A 22,184-nucleotide genomic window follows, 5' to 3' on the forward strand; every position below is an offset into this window, starting at 1 on the left:
ATCATATTTGCAGTTAACAATAGCTGGCATGGAAGAATTACTCAAAATTAGGTCAGCAGTCTAGAATGCCAGATCAAAGCCTAGAAGTTAGAATTTAACAGGGCAGGCTAGGCGTGTTAGCTCACGCCTATAATCCCAGCACTTTGGGAGGCCAGGGTGGACGGATCACTTGAGGCCAGGTGTTCGAGACCAGCCTGGCCAACATGACGAAACCCTGTCTTTACTTTAAAAAAAAAAAATTAAAAACTAGTCAAGCATGGTGGCATGTGCTTATAATTCCAGCTACTTGGGTGGCTAAGGCCTGAGAATTGCTTGAATCCAGGAGGCAGAGATTGCAGTGAACTGAGATCATGCCACTGCACTCCAGCCTGGGTGATAGAGTGAGACTGTCTCTCAAAAACAACAACAAAAAAGAATTTAACAGGGTAATTAAAGCCTTGCATTTAATTTTTTAGAAAGCTTTTTTAAAAAAAGTAGATTTAGGAATACCAGTGCATTTGTGTCACATGGCTATGTTGCGTCATGGTGAAGTCTGGGCTTTTAGTGTACCCATCACCTAAATAGTGTACATTGTACCCAGTAGGTAGTATTTCATTCCTCACCCCCTTGCCACTCTTTCACCTTTTGGTCTGTTTTTCCACTGTATGCCTGTGTATCCATTTAGTTCCCACTTAAAAGTAACAACAGGCCGTTTTTTACTTCCTGCTTAAGTCATCTCACTTGACATCTAGTTCTATCCTTATTACTGCAGAAGACATTCTTCTATTTTTATGTCTGTGTAGTAGTCCATGATATATATACACACCATATTTCTAGTTCAGTCATCCATTGATGGACACTTAGGTTGATTCCATATCTTTGCTATTGTGAATAGGGCTGCAATAAACATTTGCGTGCAGGTGTGTTTTTCATATGATAATTTCTTTTCCTTTGCGCAGATACCCAGTAATGGGATAGTTGAGTTAAACAGTAGTCCTGTGAGAAATCTCCAAACTGCTTTCCATGGTGGCTGAACAAATTTACATTTCTACCAACAGTGTATAAGCGTTCCTTTTTCTCTGTATGTTCACCAACATTTGTTGTGTTTTGACTTTTTACTAATAGCCATTCCAACTGGTATAAGACAGTACCTCATTTTGGTTTTAATTTGCATTTCTCTGATGATTAGTGATGTTGAATTTTTTTTTTTTTCATGTTTGCTGCTTGTATGTCATCTTTTGAAAAAATGTCTGTCCATGTCCTTTGCCCACTTTGAGTTCCTTGTAAATTCTGGATATAACCCTTTGTTGGAGGCATAGTTTGCAAAATATTTTTCCCCATTCTATAGGTTGTCTGTTTATGCTGTTGATTATTCCAATTTTTTAGAAATATTTTTAAAATATAGTAGGATACTGGTTTGAAAAATTCAAGGGAGAAAAAATCTTGGTAGTTTATCAAACCAATGTTAAATATGAAAAGCATGTCAAATATTTTTAACAAGCAATCTTAGGTTGTATTGTTCCAAAAGCAACAAAAGTAATAATGATGCAATGCTTTGATCGATTATACCTGGAATAGTTGCTTCAGATTTGGTTGGCACATTTTCTGATGAGCCATAATAAGGGGTCAGAAAAACCTTACGGGGAGCTGGGCATGGTGGCATGCGCCTGTGATCCCAGCTACACAGGAGCCTGAGGTGGGAGGACTACTTGAGCCCAGAAGTCCAAGGCTGCAGTGAGCCATGATGGTGCCACTGCACTCCAGCCTGGGCAACAGAGTGAGACCCCATCTCTTAAAGAAAAAAGAAAAAAAACCTATGGGGATGAGGATTGACTGCATACTGGGAAAGGGAAGAGAGAGTGGCAACTGAACACAGTGTTTGCTGTGTTCACTATCTAATAGGCTACCATGTGGAAAAGAGAGTGAGGTCTAGTCTGTACGGCTCAGCAGAGGACCCTGACTTACCCTTCAGCTGAAGTCAGGTTTAGGCTTGTAATGATAACCTTATTAAAATAATGTGTACCCTGTAGTAGAAAAGATTACCTCACAGTTTCAAATAAGACATTGGGATTTGGTATTAGATAAAATACTATATGATTTCTAAGTTGCCTTTCAACCTAAGGATTCAGTGGATATTTGTGGGTGATGACTATCAGACCTTAAGGATGTTTGTGTGATTAGTAATATTTTATTGAGCACTTACTATGTAGCAAGTGCCATGCTAAGCAATTGAAATCTGTTATATGCTTTAATTCTCACAACCTTGGGAGGTAGATGCCATTTATATCTCTATTATACTGATTAGAAAAATGAGACTTAGGGCATGCCTTTACTCATAGCCATTCAGGAGGCTGAGGTGGCAGGATCACTTAAGGCCAGGAGTTCAATACTAGCCTGAGCAACATAGAGAGACCCAGTTTCTTTAAAAAAAAGAAAAGAAAAATGAAACTAAAAGAGGTTAAATAAACCACCTAAGGTTATTATCAGGTGCCACTTGTAGGGTTCAAGTCCGTATAGGTCTAATTCCAGAGCTCATACCTTTAATCAGTATGTTATACTGAGTCCCCAGTGTACCTGCTTATTAGTTTTATGACAAATAGTGATGTATCAGGATAACACTTTGCTATATCTGTCTTTATGGGAAAATGCAACATTTCTAGCTGATGCTGTAGTTAAAATGATAGATGAGTGAGATCCTTACATTTACAAAGTGATAGTGCTCTTTAGAGTCAATTAGCAGCAGTGAAATTCATCTTATTGGGGATTCTGGTGACCAGTTTCTGTTAAAAGATCAATGGCTTTTGTTCTTTTTTTTTTTTTTTTTCTTGGAGACAGAGTCTCGCTCTGTCCCCCAGGCTGGAGTGCAGTGGCATGATCTCAGCTCACTGCAACCTCCACCTCCCAGGTTTAAGTGATTCCCATGCCTCAGCCTCCTGAGTGGCTGAGATTACAGGCATGCACTACCGCACCTGGCTAATTTTTTAGTAGAGACGGGGTTTCACCATGTTGGCCAGGTTGGTCCAGAACTCCTGACCTCACATGATCCACCCGCCTCAGCCTCCCAAAGTGCTAAGATTACAAAGGTGACCCACTGTGCCTGGCCTCAAATGGTTTTTTTAAGGACTTAAGTCATTTTATGTATAAATGTGCAAAAAATTAAGTTATGTGTAACTGCAAAAAATATGGACTTTAATATTTGTTTTTATTTAGAAAGTGAATTTTGCAGATTTACACATTTTATTTTATTTGATAAATCTACAAATCTAGAGATGTAGCCTATATAAATTTCTAAGTGATATTTCTACTTGTATATGAGCTAAATTTAAATATCCACCAATGGGTATTTGGAAATTTCATTAAAATCTGCCATCTCTGGAAAGTTGTCAATTTTAACAGTGAGTGTTTTTAATTCTAGGGGGAAATTTGCAGTGGTGAGAAAATGTATAAAGAAAGATTCTGGGAAAGAATTTGCTGCAAAGTTCATGAGAAAAAGAAGAAAAGGCCAAGATTGTCGGATGGAAATAATTCATGAGATTGCTGTACTTGAACTAGCACAGGACAATCCTTGGGTCATTAATTTACATGAAGTTTATGAGACTCCGTCAGAAATGATCTTAGTTCTGGAATAGTAAGTATTGTCTGTCTTATATTAAGATTGTTTGTTCATCTACACTTCCTTTATGGGATGCCACTCATCTGTGATTATATTGCCAGGCCTGGTTCTCTGGAAATCTCAGAATTTTCTAGATCATCTTCAAGCGTTCCTCTTACTAATTTTACATGTTCCAAATTTGCAAGGATGCATGTATATTAGCTTTTATATTTTCATTCTTTAATGAAATTCTCATAACAGGACATAAGGTTATCTTACGATTTTATTAGAAACATTCTTGACAAAGTAATACCAAACTAATATTAAAATAAAAGGCATTTTATAATCCTTACATGTTCTTATAGTCTGAGTTAATCTCCTTTCTTTTAGAAACAGTAGTCTTGATTCTTACTATGTTTTCAGTTTAAGTAGGTAGATACAGCACAGAAAACAGCTTTGAAAATGAAGGACTGTTCTTTCTCCTTAAGAAATCCTGGTTTTGGCCAGGCGCAGTGGCTCACGCCTATAATCCCAGCACTTTGGGAGGCTGAGGCAGGTGGATCACGAGGTCAAGAGATCAAGACCAACCTGGTCAACATGGTGAAACCCCGTCTCTACTAAAAATACAAAAATTAGCTGGGCATGGTGGTGCGTGCCTGTAGTCCCAGCTACTTGGGAGGCTGAGGCAGGAGAATTGATTGAACCCGGGAGGTGGAGGTTGCGGTGAGCCGAGATTGTGCCATTGCACTCCAGCCTGGGTAACAACAGCGAAACTCTGTCTCAAAAAAAAAAAAAAAAAAAAAAGTCCTGGTTTCAGGCCAGACATGGTTGCTCATGCCTGTAATCCTAGCACTTTGGGAGGCCAAGGTGGGTGGATCACCTGAGGTCAAAAGTTCGAGACCAGCCTGGCCAACATGGTGAAAACCTGTCTCTACTAAAAATATAAAAAAATAGCCAGGCATGGTGGCACCCACGTGTAATCTCAGCTCTTCTGGAGGCAGAGGCAGAAGCATTGCTTGAATCCGGGAGGCAGAGGTTGCCCTGATCCAAGGTCGTGCCATTGCACTCCAGCCCAGGAACAAGAGCAAAACTGTCTCAAAAAAAAAAAAAAAAAAAAAAAAAAGCAATCGTGGTTTCTGCTCTGCTTTTCCTACCAAAGGAGAAGATTGATAAATCTGAATACATTAAAAGCCTTAATATTCCCACCTGTAATCCCAGCACTTTGAGAGGCCAAAGCAGGAAGGATTACTTGAGCCCAGGAGTTTGAGACCAGCCTGAGCAACATACCTAGACCCTTTATCTTTTAAAAAATAATAATTAATTTAAAAAGAAGAAAAAGGCTTGGTACATCAGTAAATCCAAACAAAATGAAAAGACAAACTCGGAAAAATATCTCTAGTATTTGTCTAGCCAAAGCGATTAAAGTTCTTGAATATATAACCAGATCTTACAGATATACACAAACACATGAACCTCCCAGTTTAAAAAGGGTTTGAACGATAATCCGAAAAGGTGCAATCCCAAATGTTGAAATCTCAAAAGATCAAAATCCTGAAAATATAATTATGGAAAAAATCTAAAAAATTCTCTAAAAGACATTTATTTGGCTAGGTGCAGTGGCTCATGCCTGTGGTCCCAACACTTTGTTGTTGTTGTTGTTATTTTGAGATGGAGTTTTGCTCTTGTTGCCCAGGCTGTAGTGCAATGGCACAATCTCAGCTCACTGCAGCCTCCACCTCCTGGGTTCAAGTGATTCTCCTGCCTCAGCCTCCCGAGTAGCTGGGATTACAGGCATCTACCTCCATGCCTGGCTAATTTTTTGTATTTTTTATTAGAGACAGGGTTTCACTATGTTGGTCAGGCTGGTTTCAAACTCCTGACTTCAGATGATCCACCCACCTCAGCCTCCCAAAATGCTGGGATTACAGGTGTAAGCCACCGAGGCTAGCCAAATCCCAGCACTTTGGGAAGCTGAAGTGGGAGGATTGCTTGAGCCCAGGAGTTGGAGGCCACCTTGGGCCACATAGCAAAACCCTATCTCTACAAAAAATACAAAAATTAGCTGAGCATGGTAGTGCATGCCTGTAATCCCAGCTACTTGGGAGACTGAGGTGACACCTAACCCCAGGATGTCAAGGCTGCAGTGAGCCAAGATAGCACCACTGCACTTCAGCCTGGGTGACAGAGTGAGACTTTTGTCTCAAAAACCAAAAAGACATTTATTTACATTTTAAAAGGGGATTTATTTAGGAAACACAAAAATAACTATGTATACCATAAATTGTCCAATTATATGTCAATTAAAAATAAAACTGTAATACATGACATTTCATAGCCCACTTTATTTACATGCTAAAATAGGCAGTAATAACATGTTTTTATAAGCATAACACTCAGATATACTAACAGTCACACAAATAACAGTAACAGTTATGAGCAGACAAGCCATATTCATAAAAAAAAGGTCAAAAAGTGAAATATATAAACCTGTACCCCCATAGTTGGTAATTCTGTACACCTAGATTGATAAATATGGTTATTTGAAATACCATGACAAACAGTGTAAGTCTTGACAATATTGATCAAAAACCTCAATGAGTCATCACCACATATGCAGTTGCCCAAAGAGCCAAGATCTCAAGAAATTTTGTTTCACAAATGCAGATGTACAAAAAGGACATCTCTTCATTTATTAAGAAAGTTTCAATGTTTTTGTTGTTGTTTTGTTTTTGAGAGGGAGTCTCCCTCTATTACCCAGGCTGGAGAGCAGTGGTATGATCTCGGCTCACTGCAACCTTCACCTCCCAGTTCAAACAATTCTCCTGCCTCAGCCTCCTGAGTAGCTGGGATTACAGGCATGCACCACCACTTCCAGCTATTTTTTTTGTATTTTTAGTAGAGACGGGGTTTCACCATGTTGGCCAGGCTGGTCTTGAGCTCCTGACCTCAGGTGATCCACCCACCTCCCAAAGTGCTGGGATTACAGGCATCAGCCACAAAGCCTGGCCTCAATGTTTTCACGTACACACAATCAACATTGTGATAATGTATTTTCTTGGAGTCAAATTTGCAAAATATTCATAAAATGAATTACAACTCTCCAAGTTTTTGTCCAATTCATACCTCCAGTAATGAAAATAATGTGAAGATAAAATGCATAGTATAGCGAATTGGTGCTATATATGAAGGGGCAGAAGTTGTACAGGATTGAATGTCAGGGGAGATTTTTTACATTTTTCACCTGTGTTTTCACTTGTATAACCTTTGAAACACCTGCTGCACTTGTATTTGGAGAGTGGTTGTGATCTACAAATTTTGTAAGTGTATGTTGTTCACCTGAAAGCCTGGTTATTGCTAAGCCATTGCAATTATTTTCTGCTTTCAAAGCACCAATAATAGCTTTTAAACTACTATGTAGCCTTGTACGCTTAACCTCAGCCTTTTTGGAAGGAACAATTTCACAGATCTCTCCCATTGTATTCTAAGGAATACAGTGAGAAGGAATGATATGGCTCTTCCCCAGTACCAAATATTTATTATTAGTCAGGCTTCTCCAGAGAGACAGAACCAATAGGACATGTGTATAAATATGAGAAGGGATTTATTAGGAAAACTGGCCCATGTGCTAATGGTGACTGAGAAGTTCCACAACAGGCCTTCGAGTTGGACACCCTGGGATGCTGGTAGCATGGCTCAGTCCAAGTGCAAAGGCCTCAGGACCAGGGAAACCAATGTTTAACTTTCAATCCAAGGCCAAAAGCCTCAGAACCCCAGGGAATGGGAGTGTATGGAGTAGGGGTGGTCTGGTGTAAGTCCTGGCATTTAAAGGCTGGAGTGCTGATGTCCATGGCAGCAAGAGAAAAATTGTTCCCCACTCTCAGAGGGAGACCGGCTTGCCTTCTGTATTTCTTCTCTCTGATCAGATGGTGCCTGCCAACATGGAAGGCAGATCTTTCCTACCTAGTCCGTTCAGACTCACACTAATCTTCTCTGGAAGCACCCTCACAGACACTCCCTAAATAATAATTTACTAAATTTTTAGGTATTCCTTAATCCAGTCAATTCAACAACTGAAATTAAGATCATAAATTTACCCCTTGTCAGTTTGGCACCCATAATGCATCTCCTTTAAACTGTACTTAATTTCCAAATAAAGACAGTAATAGTTCCACCTATTGTGATGCACCTACCATGATGCACCTAGTCTGCATCAACTGAAAACACACTGGAAATCCCTGCCCCAGAATTCAGCTTTCAGGATTTCAACATTGAAGATTTTAATTGTTTAAGATTGTGATCTGGGGATTTTAGACTTTAGGGATTTTTTTCATCTTTCAGGATTTTGATGTTTTGGGATTTTGACATTCTGGATCATGGCATCTGAGATTGTGTCTTTCAGGATTATGATCAGCTCTGGTTTAAAAAAATGAACAAATGATATGAAGAGAAATTTTTACAGACACATGAATGTAAATTGCCTATATACACATGAAAAATATTTTTTATAATGTAAATTTTAAAATAAGTTCTGAATTTCCCCCATCATATTGGCAATGCTTTGAAACAAAAGTGATATTCATTGATTGAGCCATTTTAGTATAACTTTTCTGGAGGACAATCTGAATTATTATCAAAAGCCTTAAAAAATACTGTTTAACTCAGAAATTTTACTTAAAAAATTTTTTTATGGTACATAATGGAGTTTCACTATGTTTACAAGGCTTGTCTCAAACTCCTGGCCTCAAGCAATCCTCCTGCCTTGGCCTCCCAAAATGCTGGGATTATAAACATGAACCACCACACATGGCTTAATTTTATTTTTATTAATTTTTTCACAAGGAAATATTAGGCAGTTTTGCAAAGCTATGTTACCAAAATGTTCCTTATGGCATTCTCTATGTAGCAAAAAGGTAGAAATAATCAAAATGTTTGTTAGAAAATGGTTTCCTTAATAAGTGATAATATCACAAAGTAGATTACTGGGCAGTCATTTAAAAGCTAAGGTAACTCTAAATATGTCAAAGATTTAAAATATTAAGTTTAAAAAGGCATGTCACAAAATAATGTATATGTCTATAAACTTTAAAAGTTTATAGAGGGTGAAGTCTAGATGGCTAAAATATTAAGCATGTTACTCTTGATAGTGTAATTCAAAAATATTGTGTTCATATATTTTAATTCAATAATTTTGCTTGTAGGAATCCCTTCTAAAGAAATAATAAGAACATGAGAAGCACAAAAGTGTCCGTCACAATTTATTTTAAATTTATGATAGTAGAAATATCTAAAAATGGCAGAATGGTTAAAAGTTTTTTTAAAAATTAATTTAGGAATCTCATATAGAAGCCTGCTGCTTATCAAGGTTTTTGTTGTTGTTTGTTTTTTCTGTTTATTTCAGAAAGGATCAAGGTAGAATTGGAAATTGATCCAGAAAAAAATCTGAAATATTATTCTCTTTCCAAAATCTCCTCCTCATTCTTGCAAAATCTGCTCTTCAGCCTTTCACCCTCAGACCCTTCTCGGTTCTTCCAGTCTTTTGGCCAGCTCCTGACTTTTTTCGTCCTTTTTCTTTCCTTCTCCTCTTTGGTAGTTAATTCAGCTCCTCTCTTACCAGCACCTCATGTTATTTCCATCTTCCTTTTGGTCATCCTCTGCAACTCATTTGCCCATTTGAAACCCAGAATGCATGCTGTGTGTCCCTCCTGTGCTGTCACACATTCTTGGAAGGACTTGGATCATTTTTCATCTACTTAGTACAAATGTAAGCGTTTCATCCTCAGGTGGGCTCATGGTATAGCTTGGCAAACTTGTACCTAATCTCTTATCATGTCCTTTTAACACCCCCACCCCCTGAGCTAATCAATAATCTTTACCACACTTCTGTGTCACCTACTTCCCACCTTTCATGAGATAACTAGTCTTTTCTCCGCCATATGGAGAAATCAAAGCCATCAGACACACACTCCTCAAGCATCCCTCCCCTCTTCCTCTAATAACTGTCTTTGTTCTCATGCTCTTCCCTGCTGTTTGATGGAAGAGTTTCAGCTAATCATTTCCAAGGCTAAAACCCTTATCTAAGTTCTTTAATTTTTCATTCTTCCTCTTGTAGGAGGAAGTTATGTAACCTCTTCTAGAGTTTTAGTCCTTCCTCCTGTGGTAGTTCTTTTCCCTTTGTCTTCTAATATTTCAGTCTCTTCTGTGCTAAAATTCCTTCCTCGGCTTTGACTCTGATGTCTTATTTTTCTCTTTACTGCCATACTTTTTAAAAGAATAGCCTGAATTTATAGCATTCCTCACCTTCCAGTCAGTTTTGTTCTATTTCATTGATCCATTCATCTGTTCATGAGCCAATACTCCATTCACTTTTAATTTAATGCCATCTGCTCTTCTAATACTTTCATGAGGTCACCAGTCCTGTGTGCCAAAATCAGCCTCTTTATTTTAGTATTCATTCTAGTTCTTACTCTTTTTAAACACTTGACATTATCCCTTCTTTCTTGAAATTATGTTCTTCTTGGCTTTCACAGCCCTATTTTTAAAAATCTCCTTCTCCTCTCAGAGCCTTTTAAACTTTTCTACTATATAAATTTAAGTGTTCCCCACAGTTCTGTCAGTGTTGCTGGTATCATACATTTATGTTAGATGTATTTACCCTGGATGATAACAATCTATTTTTGTGGCTTCAGCTATCATTTACATGCTGATTATTTCCAAATCTTTATTTCCAACCTCAGCTCCTTTCTTAAGCTCCAGCTGCTTGTTGCGTATACCTGTGTCCAACTGCAGATCAGTATCAGTATTCCTGCATTGCCCTTTAAAGGCCTGTTTTTCTTTTGTTTAGCATCCCCATCTGTTTCTTTGCTCAAGATTGAAACCTTGAAGTTATCCTTAATTCCTTTATCCTCTTTAACCCTCATGTACAGCATAATGAATTACCAAGTCTTCCACCCAAACCTCTCCAGTAGCTTCTCATCAGATCACCCTGGCTTCAGTTCTGGGAAATCCCTCCTGCTACCATTACATAGGTAACAAAAACTTAGGTTTGGTGATATTATTCCCTTGCCTAGAAACTTTTGGTGGCTCCTGTTTCTTTGATGATCAGATTTTTTAGAACAAAGATCAGTATGATTTGGCCAAAAATTTTTATGTTCTACTTTTAGTTTGAAGAGGAAGTCTTAGAGATATACTCTGGTTACTAAGACATCAAAATTCTTAGCCACATCAATAGATTGTTGTTACGGAAACAGGCAGGTTATGATCACTGCATCAGTCAGTCATTCTTGAAGCACCTGCCATGCGCACGAGATACTAATAGGTACCAACAACATAAAAAGTAAAAAAATCATAGCCCCTTATCTCCAGGTGCTAAAAGTCTAGCAAAGGCAATAGATACGGAGGTTGAGCATTCTTAACCTGGATATCTGAAATGTCCCAAAGTATGAAACTTTGAGCACTAAGTGATGCCACAGTAGAAAATTCCACATCTGACCTCATATATTGTCCCAGAAAGATGTTGGCCAGAGCTGATGAGATCACCTCTGTAGATATTAAGGATGCTAAGGACAGAATAACCATGCTGGGGCTGTGCTAATGCAGCAGGTGTGTGTTAGTGTAAACTTGCTGTGATCCCACATGGTAGCTGAGATAGTGACACCTTTGCTTTCTGATGGTTCAGTGTACACAAACTTATTTCATGCACAAAATTATTTAAAATACTGTATAAAATTACCTTCAGGCTACATATGTAAGTTGCATATGAAAAATAAATAAATTGTGTGTTTAGACTTGGGTCCCCTCCCCTAATATAGCTCATTATGTATATGCTAATATTTAAAAATATGGAATCCCAAACACTTCTGGTCACAAACATTTAAAGAGAAGGGATATTCAGCCTATAAATGACTGCAGCAATGTTGATGATTTACTAGGAATTCTTATTAGTTTTGTGACCTAGAGCATAATAGTCAAAATGTATTAAACATTTACTATGTGCCAGGCACTATGCTAAGTCTTCCAGCTTTATATATATTATTTATATGCTTTATATACACTGTTTATAAATTTTAGAACACAATTTCATATATAAGAAAAAAACTCAGAAAAAAACACCTCAGGTTGTGCTATATTACAAATAGCAGAGCCAGGATTTAGTCCAGGAGTGTGTGATTCCAGAACTTCTGCTTTTATCCATATGCTGTGCTCCTTTACTTTTCCTGGCAGGTTAGGGAGTGCTTCCTGGAGGAGGAGGCATTTAGTGGTATATATTAGCCCATCATTGCCTTACTCTGAATTTTTTGGGTTGTTTTGCCCTCATCCTGTGCTCTTCTCTCTGTCTTCTATTCTACCTCGTCTCCTGCTGCTAGTCCTTTTCTACTTCACCCCACATTCTCAGCACACTTCCTTTTTGTCATTCCATTGTCGTCTTCCCTACATTATTTACAACAAGAAGTCTGTGATCATTCTTACCTTGGTTCACCTATAAATGTGCTTTTTAAAAGATTTTTCTCTTTCTCACTGGTTTTTAGCAGTCTGAGTGTGGTGCCTTGGTTTTATTTGTATTTATCCTGCTTGGAGTTCATTGAGCTCCTTAATCTTTTTCTTTATAGTTTTTATCAGATTTGGAAATTTTCAGCCATTGTGTTTCTAATACAGTGTATTAAATGGCTTGATGCTATCCTATAGGTCCCTGGGGTCCTGTTTGTTTTGTTCAGTCTTTTTTCCCTCCCTCCCTCTCTGTGCTTCATATAGGCAGCTTATTTTGCTGTGTCTTAAAATTCACTGATTCATCTGCAGTGTCTGATCTGCTATAAAGACTACCCAAAGGGTTTTTCATTTCAGATACTGTATTTTTCACCTGTGAAGTTTCCTTTTGGTTCTTTTCATAACCTCCATCTCTTATATGATTATGTTCATGTTTTAGTTTAAATCCTTGAGCATCCCTTATAATGCCTGTTTTAAGGTACTTATCTGCCAATTCCATCATCTCTGTCATTTCTGGGTCTGCTTCTATTATTTTTCTTATTGGTTATGAATTGTAATTTGTGGTATTTTCAGTTATCTAGAAATTTTTGGTAAAATGACATATATTTGGAATGTTGCAGGATTGAGTAGATTTTATTCCATTAAAGAATGATGGCGTTTGTTTTGGCAGTCATTTAAATTACTTGTAGATCATCTTGGTTAGGACAGACCTAGAAGTGGGTTAGCCTTGATATGAAGGATGGCCCTCCCAAAGGGATCTGTTCATTGCCCCAGTGTTTAGAGTGGTTTTTCTACTCCAGCTTGACAAAATGCAAATGTCTTACCTTGTTCTCTTTGAACACTGGGAATTTCTTAGCCTTATAATTTCCCAGAGTTATTTTGTCTAAGACTTCAAAATACTATTGAGTAGATCTCTCTGTGCAACTCCCTCCTCTCTGGTATTCACTTGCCAATTCCAGCTGCCTTCGCCTTGCCAAACTCCCAGTCTGTCTTCTCAGCTTAGCAAGGCTGCTACATTCTGCTTCTGCTTGGGTTCCTCCCTTACTCTGTACAACTGTCCACAAATTGTTACCAAGTGGGAAGATTGGAGGGCTTACTTATTCTCACAGCTCATGGTCTTACACCTGTTGTGCTAATGCCTGAAGCAGTTGGTTCATATGCTTTAATTTTCTAGTTGTTTATAGCCAGAAGGCAAGTGCCATACCATTTGGTTGGATGGGGAAGTAGACACTTGCCCTTTAATGAGTGTGCCATGTATTTTTCACACAATGTGCCCCCACACGTGTGCTCCCTCTGCCTGGGATGTGCTGTTACCATTTCATCTAGTGGACTCCTAGTAATCCTTCAAGGTTCAGAATAAACGTCATCTTTCTTAGATTTTTTTCTACTTCCTTTCCAATTAATTGCTCAGTTGCTAAGTTGTTTAATATATAAATTCACACATATATTAATGCATATGTATTTGTTATTTAAATATATTTCATTTTTCTCTTCCCCACTAGTGCTTGAAGGACCAGACATACTTACTTGTAATTATCTTTCTATCTCTAGGACAGAGCATAGGGCCTAACATATTTGATGCTTTGTTGGATTTCAGTAGTGAGAAAGTAAAGATCCAAACTGGACCTCAAAGCCGGACAGAAATGGAAATGCTAGTTTAGATAGAAAAAAGTGTTTGGTGCCTGAGGCTGGGAGCTATGATATAGCTAAGGTGCAGACAGATAGGGAAACTCAGTTACTCTTAGCTTCTAAACATCAGTTATATGGCTCTGAATAATGTTGGTCAAAAGATAATCGTCTCGTAACTTTCCAAGGACCACTAGAAAGTTGAAATTTTTAAATTCTAAATGTTTTTTGTAAAAGTAGTTTTTGATAAAACTTTGTTAACAGTTTTTAAATTAATTTCCCAGTAAAAATTTTTGGTTAAAGAGTAATCTTGCTGTAGTTAAAGATAAAGCAAAGCTATTATAGGGCTTTTCTAATTTCTACGTGAAGGAAAGTATTTTGTGTAAAATAATTAATATTATATTTTCTGTTACTATACTTGAGATGCTTTTAACATCTCGGATTGTTCTTTAGTGAGATCACATTTAGTGATATTAGTTAATATGGTAACTAGTTAATGGGTAAAATCCAGTTAAACAGGGTTATATGATTATGTTGTACTGAGAGGAATGTAGTTTTTTTTTGAGAGGAATGTCGTCTTAATGGTTACTCAATCTAGCTTTTCAATTTTCTTGTTTTTTTTTTTTTATTTTTTTTATTTTTTGAGACGGAGTTTTCCTCTTGTTGCCCAGGCTGCAGTGCAATGGCATGATCTTGGCTCACCGCAACCTCTGTCTCCCGAGTTCAAGTGATTCTCCTGCCTCAGCCTCCCGAGTAGCTGGGATTATAGGCAAGCACCACCACGCCCAGCTAATTTTATATTTTTGGTTTTTTGTGGGTTTTTTTCCTTAATTTTTTTTACTTTCTTCTCCATTAAGGCCTATAATTTTATACTTTTAATAGAGATGGAGTTTCTCCATGTTGGTCAGGCTGGTCTCCAACTCCCAACTTCAGGTGATCCACCTGCCTTGGCCTCCCAAATGCTCATTGCAGGCATGAGCCACCATGCCCTGGCCTTTATTTTCTTACAATAGTCTGTATTTGAAATACATCCTTGAACATTTTCTTAAAACTGTAGTTAGCAGTATATTTTGTACTTATGTAAACTACTTAAATTGTTGAGAAAACCAAGAGGGAACCATTTGTTAAAGCAAGAATGGGGCCGGGCACAGTGGCTCACACCTGTAATCCCAGCACTTTGGGAGGCCAAGGTAGGGTGTTTGAAGTCAGGAGATCAAGATTATCCTGGCCAACATGGTGAAACCCCATCTCTACTAAAATACAAGAAAAATTAGCCAGGTGTGGTGGCACATGCCTGTAATCCTGGCTACTCGGGAGGCTGAGGCAGGGGAATTGCTTGAACCCAGGAGGTGGAGGTTGCAGTGAGCTGAGATTGGGCCATTGCACTCCAGCCTGGCAACAGAGCATACTCCATCTCAAAAAAAAAAAAAAAAAAAAAAAAAAAAAAAAAAAAAAAAAAGCAAGAATGGATAACTTTATAGTGTAAAGGAACTAATTGCTCTTAAAATTAGGTAAAGAGATCCTTGTATTTATGTAAATTGATAGTCCTGGGCTGAAGGACTCATATGACAAAAAACTGAGATTAAGAAACTGTTTCAGCCAAAATGCAGTTCTTTATTTCAGTTGAGGAACACAGTTCTATTGCCAGCCAATTGTGGCCTATATGCACAGAGGGTTTAGTAAACCATACATTATGCTGTGGTGCATCTCGAGCTGCTTGGGACTGAGCTGGCTCAGCTTATACTGTGTTTTGATTCAGATTGTCAAATCCATGTTAACAATCATACAGGCTGAGTACAGTGACTTAAACCTGTAATCCCAACACCTTGGGAGACCAAGGTGGGAGAACTGCTTGATTACAGGAGTTTGAAAACAGCCTGGGCAACATAGTGAGGTCTCATCTCTATTTTTTAAAATAAAAATAAATTTTTTAAAAAGTATACAGTTACTGCCAGACTGTAATTAACTTGCTCTGTAATTTTAGTGTGTTTGCCATTTCTTCTGAGTTATATATTACTTTAATTTTACCGTTCTCTAGTGCTGCTGGGGGTGAAATCTTTGACCAGTGTGTTGCAGACAGAGAAGAAGCCTTTAAAGAAAAAGATGTTCAAAGACTTATGCGACAGATTCTAGAAGGTGTTCACTTTTTACACACTCATGATGTAGTTCATCTTGATTTGAAGGTAAGATTCAAATTACAACTTTGAGATTGCTAAAGAATGAAACTCAAGACATAAAATATTTAACAGTGATTTATTCAAACATGTATCACGTTTGTGTATTATTAGGGAACAAGGATATTAGAATTGAGTCTTTATTCCTATCCTCTAGCCAGTTAGTTTTATCACGGAGATAATGCACACGTGTGTACATGGAAGGATATATAATAATACAATGCCAAAAAAAGGAACTCAGAATATGACAAGACACAACTTGAGGTAGAAATTTTTAAAAGTTAGGATTTAGAGAAGTTGAGAATAGTCAGAGAAAATTACCTCAAGACTTAGGAATATTTGTGATGCATTTGGGATAAAAATAAATGGAATCATTTCACTGGAATTGAGAGATCAATTAGGAGATATTAAAAGCTGTGGAAAGGCTGGATTCTAGGGGTTTCATATGTCATGAAGACATAGATGATTTTTGAGCCAGGAATATTCGAGAAGCAGTGTTTTGGGAAATAGGCAGCAGTAAATAAATGAGAGAAAGAGATTAGAGGCAGGTAGATTTCTAATTTAAAATTGTCAAAGGCAGAGAAGAGGAAGGAAAGAAAAAGAACAGTATATCAGTTATGTTCCTTTCAAGTGATCAAGATGCCAGCTGAAACCAGAATAAGCAAAACAAGGAAATTTTAGTGGCAAACAAGTCCAGGGATAATTCTAGCTTCAGTTATGACAATATTCAGAGCTCAAAAACTGTTGCTAGGGCCCAGCACAGTGGCTTAAAAACTGTTGCTAGGGCCCAGCACAGTGGCTTACGCCTGTAATCCTAGCACTTTGGGAGGCACTTAAGGAGTTGAAGACCAGCCTGCCCAACATGGTGAAACCCAGTCTCTATTAAATATACAAAAATTAGCCGGGTGTGGTGGCACACACCTGTAATCCCAGCTACTTAGGAGGCTAAGGCAGGAGAATCACTTGAACCCGGGAGGCAGAGGTTATAGTGAACCATTGCACTCCAGCCTGGGCGATAGAGTGAGACTCCATCTCAAAAAAACAAAACAGCAGCAACAAAAAAAAAACTGTTGATAGTTTTTCTCCAGCATTCAGCTCTGCCTTCTTTGAATGACAATAAGATGGTAATAAAGTAGATGCTGCTGTTCAAGCCTCACAGCTGCCTAGAGACTCAGCAGGAAAGTCAGTCTCAACTCACAACTCTTTCCAAAATTCTGAGATTCACTCTGATTACACCAGTGTAGACCAATCTGGAACGAATTAATAGGTGTGCTGGTGGGTGTAGGACTTTGACTTGCCATGCCAGTGTCATCAGTGTCATAGGCTCCGACTCCGGGGGGAGAGATATAACCCTTTCTGCTATTCCAACCTTTATGTGGACTGAGTGGAGAAAGGATGCAGGTGTCTATGGTAGGCAAGTTTAAGATCTCTGTTAATTTTCTAATGGTTACTTTCATATCAAGTCCAGATGCAACTGTGGGAAAATGAAACAGTCCTCAGAGAATGTGCCACAGTAACCCTAGTTCCTATTATTTATTCCAGTTAAAAAATGGCCTAAAAGGAAATAGGGTTATGAAGGAAGGTAACCTGAGAAGCCCAAAGCCTCTGGATCCCCCTCCCTCCACCAGAAAAAACTTTCCCATTCTGAACTGCAGTGTCATCTCACACCACAATCATTAACTAATCTATCTTGACCTCTGCTGTAATATCCCCTCTAGCAGAAAGTAAATGCTTTATGGCAGTGGTTCTCTGACTCAGAATGAGTCAGAATCACCTGGAAGGGCTTGTTAAAACAAATTGCTAGGCCACAACCCTAACGTTTCTGATTCAGGATAGAGCCGGGTGATGCTGACACTTCAGGCCAGGGGCCACTTTAAGAACTGCTATATGGCCAGGTGTGGTGGCTCATGCCCGTAATCCCAGCACTTTGGGAGGCCAAGGAAGGCAGATCACTTGAGGTCAGGAGTTCAAGACCAGCCTGCCCGACATGGTGAAATCCCATCTTTACTAAAAATGCAAAAAATTAGCCAGCATGTTGGTGCACGCCTATAGTCCCAACTACTCCAGAGGCTGAGGTGGGAGAATTGCTTGAACCTGGGAGGTGGAGGTTGCAGTGAGCCGAGATAACACCATTGCACTCCAGCCTGGGCAACAGAATGAGACTTCGTCTCAAAAAAAAAAAAAAAAAAAAAAAAAAAAATTGCTGTATGGCACATTTCATAATGCCTTTGTTTATTTAGTCATACCGTATAAATATAAATTCATTTATGTATATATTTAATACTGTATAAATGCTTAATTTTTATTGCATGAAGGCACACTCTCAGAAAGAGTGTACAGGCCGGGCACGGTGGCTCATGCCTGTAATCTCAGCACTTTGGGAGGCCAAGGAGGGCAGATCACTTGTTCAGGAGTTTGAGACCAGCCTGGCCAATATGGTGAAACCCCATCTCTACTAAAAATACAAAAATTAACAGGCACCTGTAATCCCAGCTACTCAGAAGACTGAGGCAGGAGAATCACTTGAACCCGGGAGGTGACAGTTGCAGTCAGCTGAGATTGTGCCACTGCACTGCAGCCTGGATGACAGAACGAGACTCTGTCTCAAAAAAAAAAAAAAAAAAAAAAAGAATGGTGAACAGTGTGTGTAATCTGGAGGTTGACTTCTAAAGCAAATTTTTTAATGTCCCATTTGATTTTAGGTGGAAGGGTAGTTTCTTTTTAAATACTAGTTTCCTACTAAAAAATTTATGAGTTTCCTACAGAAAAATACAGGGAAAAGAAAACAATGTGGAAGGTTTCTTGTTCTCTTTTGAAATATGCCAATGTAAATTCATTTTATACACATTTATCTTTTCTCAAAGGTATTAATTTTTAATACCTTAATACCATGGCTAAAATGGACACTCAAGACCCAGTAGCCACATGGTACACAGTACTATTTTTTGAAAGTGAGTGTAGACATGTGCAAACCCACATGTAGCCCAGGGATATGAATGCTTGAGGTGACCTGATGCTAATGCTGAAGATTACCTAGTTAAAACCTTTCATAGCTTGGATGGGACTTTGCTTTTCTCCTTCAGTCTGTCATATGCATAAGAAGTTCAAAGATCCTTGCTGCAAGAAATTTTCTCCCTGCTTCCCTTGGGAACATTTACAAGAAAGAGATCATCTCTGCAGTCCAGACTTTCACTAGGCTGATACTTTAAGAAGCCTCGGTATTAGCCATGTAGAAGAATTCCCAAAAGAAATGTTTATACTATAGCTTCTTATATGCTCGGTTTTACACTCTTAACTTTGCAAAACCATATATCTATTTTATTTTTGAATAATGTTTTACTAGTCTTATGATGGACTTCCAGGAACAGAACCCCAATTTAAATAGCATTGCACCTACAGGAAATGAACTTTCAGCTTATGAGAGTTCAACCTGTGACTATTCAAGAACTAATTAAGTAGCAAGTCAAACAGGTTGTCAACGCTATGTGTCATGGATCTTTGATGTTACTTGAGAGCATCAGAGGTGACTTAAGTTCTTGAATACCAAGTTTAACTGTGTATTTGCACAAGGAAATTACATCCCTTTCTCCCCACTACATTCAGTATCAGTCACATTCCTTTCTCTCTAATACACTTGGTATAGAATTCTTTCCAGATTTAGTAGAGGAGGTCTTGATGATAATGATGATGATGGAGCTTTGATGTTGGAAACTGAACTTTCCACCTTCCCTCAACCCAGAGGAACTGGAAGATAAAGTGGTCCAAAGGGTTCTCAGCCTTCCTTTGCCCTCGTGCCCCTCCATGTGTAGTTAAACATGTCTCTGAGTCAGCTATTGGAGGGAGAGGATAGAGGTGGGGTTGGTGTGGCAGCCATGCAGGTAGGAGTGATTTCTACCAAAAGGTCATTTCCAGTTGCTTCTGTGAGTCTGGACGAAATGAGTCTGCTATCCTCTGCCTTCAACAGTGTGTGCTTATAATGTTGACTCTTGGTCTCTAGAAGAGCTTGAAAAACTAGACTATTTTTTTTAAATTATTTTTCCACATTGATTCAAAGCTAAATATGTTTTCATTCTCTGAAAATTTATAATCCCAATATATATGGTAATTTGAATTATTAGACTATTTAGTCTCCATGCTGGTTAAAATGGGAAATTCCTGTCCTAGTGACAGAAGTTAGTTGGAAGGTAAAATAACTACTATAGGGGGCCGGGCGCAGTGGCTCACGCCTGTAATCCCAGAACTTTGGGAGGCCGAGGCGGGTAGATCATGCAGTCAAGAGATCGAGACCATCCTGGTCAACATGGTGAAACCCTGTCTCTACTAAAAAAAAAAAAAAAAAATACAAAAATTAGCTGGGCATGGTGGTGCGTGCCTGTAATCCCAGCTACTCAGGAGGCTGAGGCAGGAGAATTGCCTGAACCCAGGAGGTGGAGGTTGCGGTGAGCCGAGATTGCGCCATTGCACTCCAGCCTGGGTAATGAGCGAAACTCCGTCTTAAAAACAAAAACAAAACAAAACAAAAACTATTATAGTTACTTCTATTAAGGATATAATTGACGCTATGGGAAATACACTGTTTGGCTTCGGTGCAGAGCCTGAATGATCAATTTGTCAAAAGATTGATTCATTGAAGACTCTCAGCCAAATATCTTAAATTGAACTGGGAAAATTCTTGGGATTGGGGAGGAGATAGCAGATGCAGATGTAGCAGTCCATAAAAGTATGAGTCCATAAATCCACAAAAATAGAAAAGACAAACCGTGATTAAGAGAAAGCCCATTCATTTAATATATAAAATGTTGCAGGAATTGCAAATCTGAGAGACAACAACTCTAGCAAAGTCAGAACAAAACCAACTAAAAGTACCAAAACAGTCTCAATAATTCGGTGAATTAGTCATTCAGCAGAGTGGCCTGGTTTTACTCCAGTCAGAAGGAGGGAGGACTGACCAAAAATAGCACAAAGAAAACTGGTCTTAAAATCCAATGCTCTTTTTTCTTCAAATGGTGTTGTACTGATTCAGTATTTCAGCAGTGTCAGTACAGTCAGCCCTCTGCATCCATGGATTCAACCAACCACAGGTTGCAAATATTCAGGGGGAAAAAGAATTCCACAAAGTTCCAAAATGCTAAACTTGAATTGGCCCCCCACCAAGTACTCCATTAAATCCACACAAATGAGGTGATGTATGGCATTATAATAGCTATTCTGAGTAACTTAGAGATGATTTAAAGTATACAAGAGGGTGTGTGCAGGTTATATGCAAATACTACAACATTTCATATCAGGGACTAGACCATCGCAGATTGTGTGTCTGCAAGGAGTCCCTGAACCAGTCCCCTCCAGATACCAAGGAACAACTATACTAAGATCCTATCACTGACTTTTCCACCCAGTTATGCTCATGGTTAAAAGTAAACTAGAAAAAGGCCAGGTGTGGTGGCTCACAGCTGCAATCCCAGCACTTCTGGAGGGTGAGAGAAGGACCACTTGAGCCCAGAAGTTTGAGTTTAGGCTAGGCAACATAGTGAGACCTCATCTCTGCAAAAAATTTAAAAATCGGCCAGTGCAGTGGTTCACAACTGTAATCCTAGCACTTTGGGAGGCCGAAGTGGGCAGATCACAAGGTCAAGAGGTCGAGACCACCCTGGCCAAAATGGTGAAACCCCATCTCTACTAAAAATACATAAATTAGCTGGGCATGGTGGCATACGCCTGTAGTCCCGGCTACAGAGGAAGCTGAGGCAGGAGGATTGCTTGAGCTCAGGAGTTCGAGGGTGCAGTGAGCTATGATTGCACCCCTGCATTCCAGCCTGGGGAAACAAAAACTTTTTATTAAAACATTAATTTCTAAAAATTAATTTCAAAAAAAGTGGCCAGAAGCTGGGACTTTCTATATGAGTATTAAATTTAAGCATCAGTATATTACTTGAAAGCAGGGGTAACAACAGCATTTCTAAACAGTCCCCCAAATTAATTTAGACAGGAATATTAATCTATTTCTCTACTCTAGCCTGGGTTTTAATAGTTAATGTACTGGAACTTTAATTGTCTGATAAAATGTTTCTTAAAACCCTGTACATGATACCTTAAGCCTTATTGAGCAGGTTAACCTCAATTTTACAATGATCTTAGCCACTAAGTCTTCTCCAGTGGTGATTATTCAGTAACTGTCAAATGGATTATGTACAAAGATGAAGATACCAAGATAAGTAAGACTTCCCTACAGCCTCTGTCTCTTCAAGGACCATCTGCAGCTTCTCTGCTTATTCCACTGTCGTCACCTCTCTGTTGATTGACCTTGCTGCTTTCTCTCCCTTACTGCCTGGTAT

General features: G+C 38.7%; 1 protein-coding gene across 1 annotated transcript in view; it reads left to right on the forward strand.

Annotated features, from left to right (window-relative positions):
* The window catches only part of STK17A (serine/threonine kinase 17a), a 49,616-nt gene that overhangs the window by 10,492 nt on the left and 16,940 nt on the right, over window positions 1–22,184 (forward strand). Inside the window, exons 2-3 of the mRNA XM_002751361.4 lie at window positions 3,395–3,607; window positions 15,717–15,861. Of these exons, the coding sequence (XP_002751407.2) occupies window positions 3,395–3,607; window positions 15,717–15,861 (358 nt within the window). The remainder of the gene's footprint in view (window positions 1–3,394; window positions 3,608–15,716; window positions 15,862–22,184) is intronic.

Source organism: Callithrix jacchus, chromosome 11, assembly GCF_049354715.1.
Source record: "Callithrix jacchus isolate 240 chromosome 11, calJac240_pri, whole genome shotgun sequence".
Classification (NCBI taxonomy): Eukaryota; Metazoa; Chordata; class Mammalia; order Primates; family Cebidae; genus Callithrix; species Callithrix jacchus.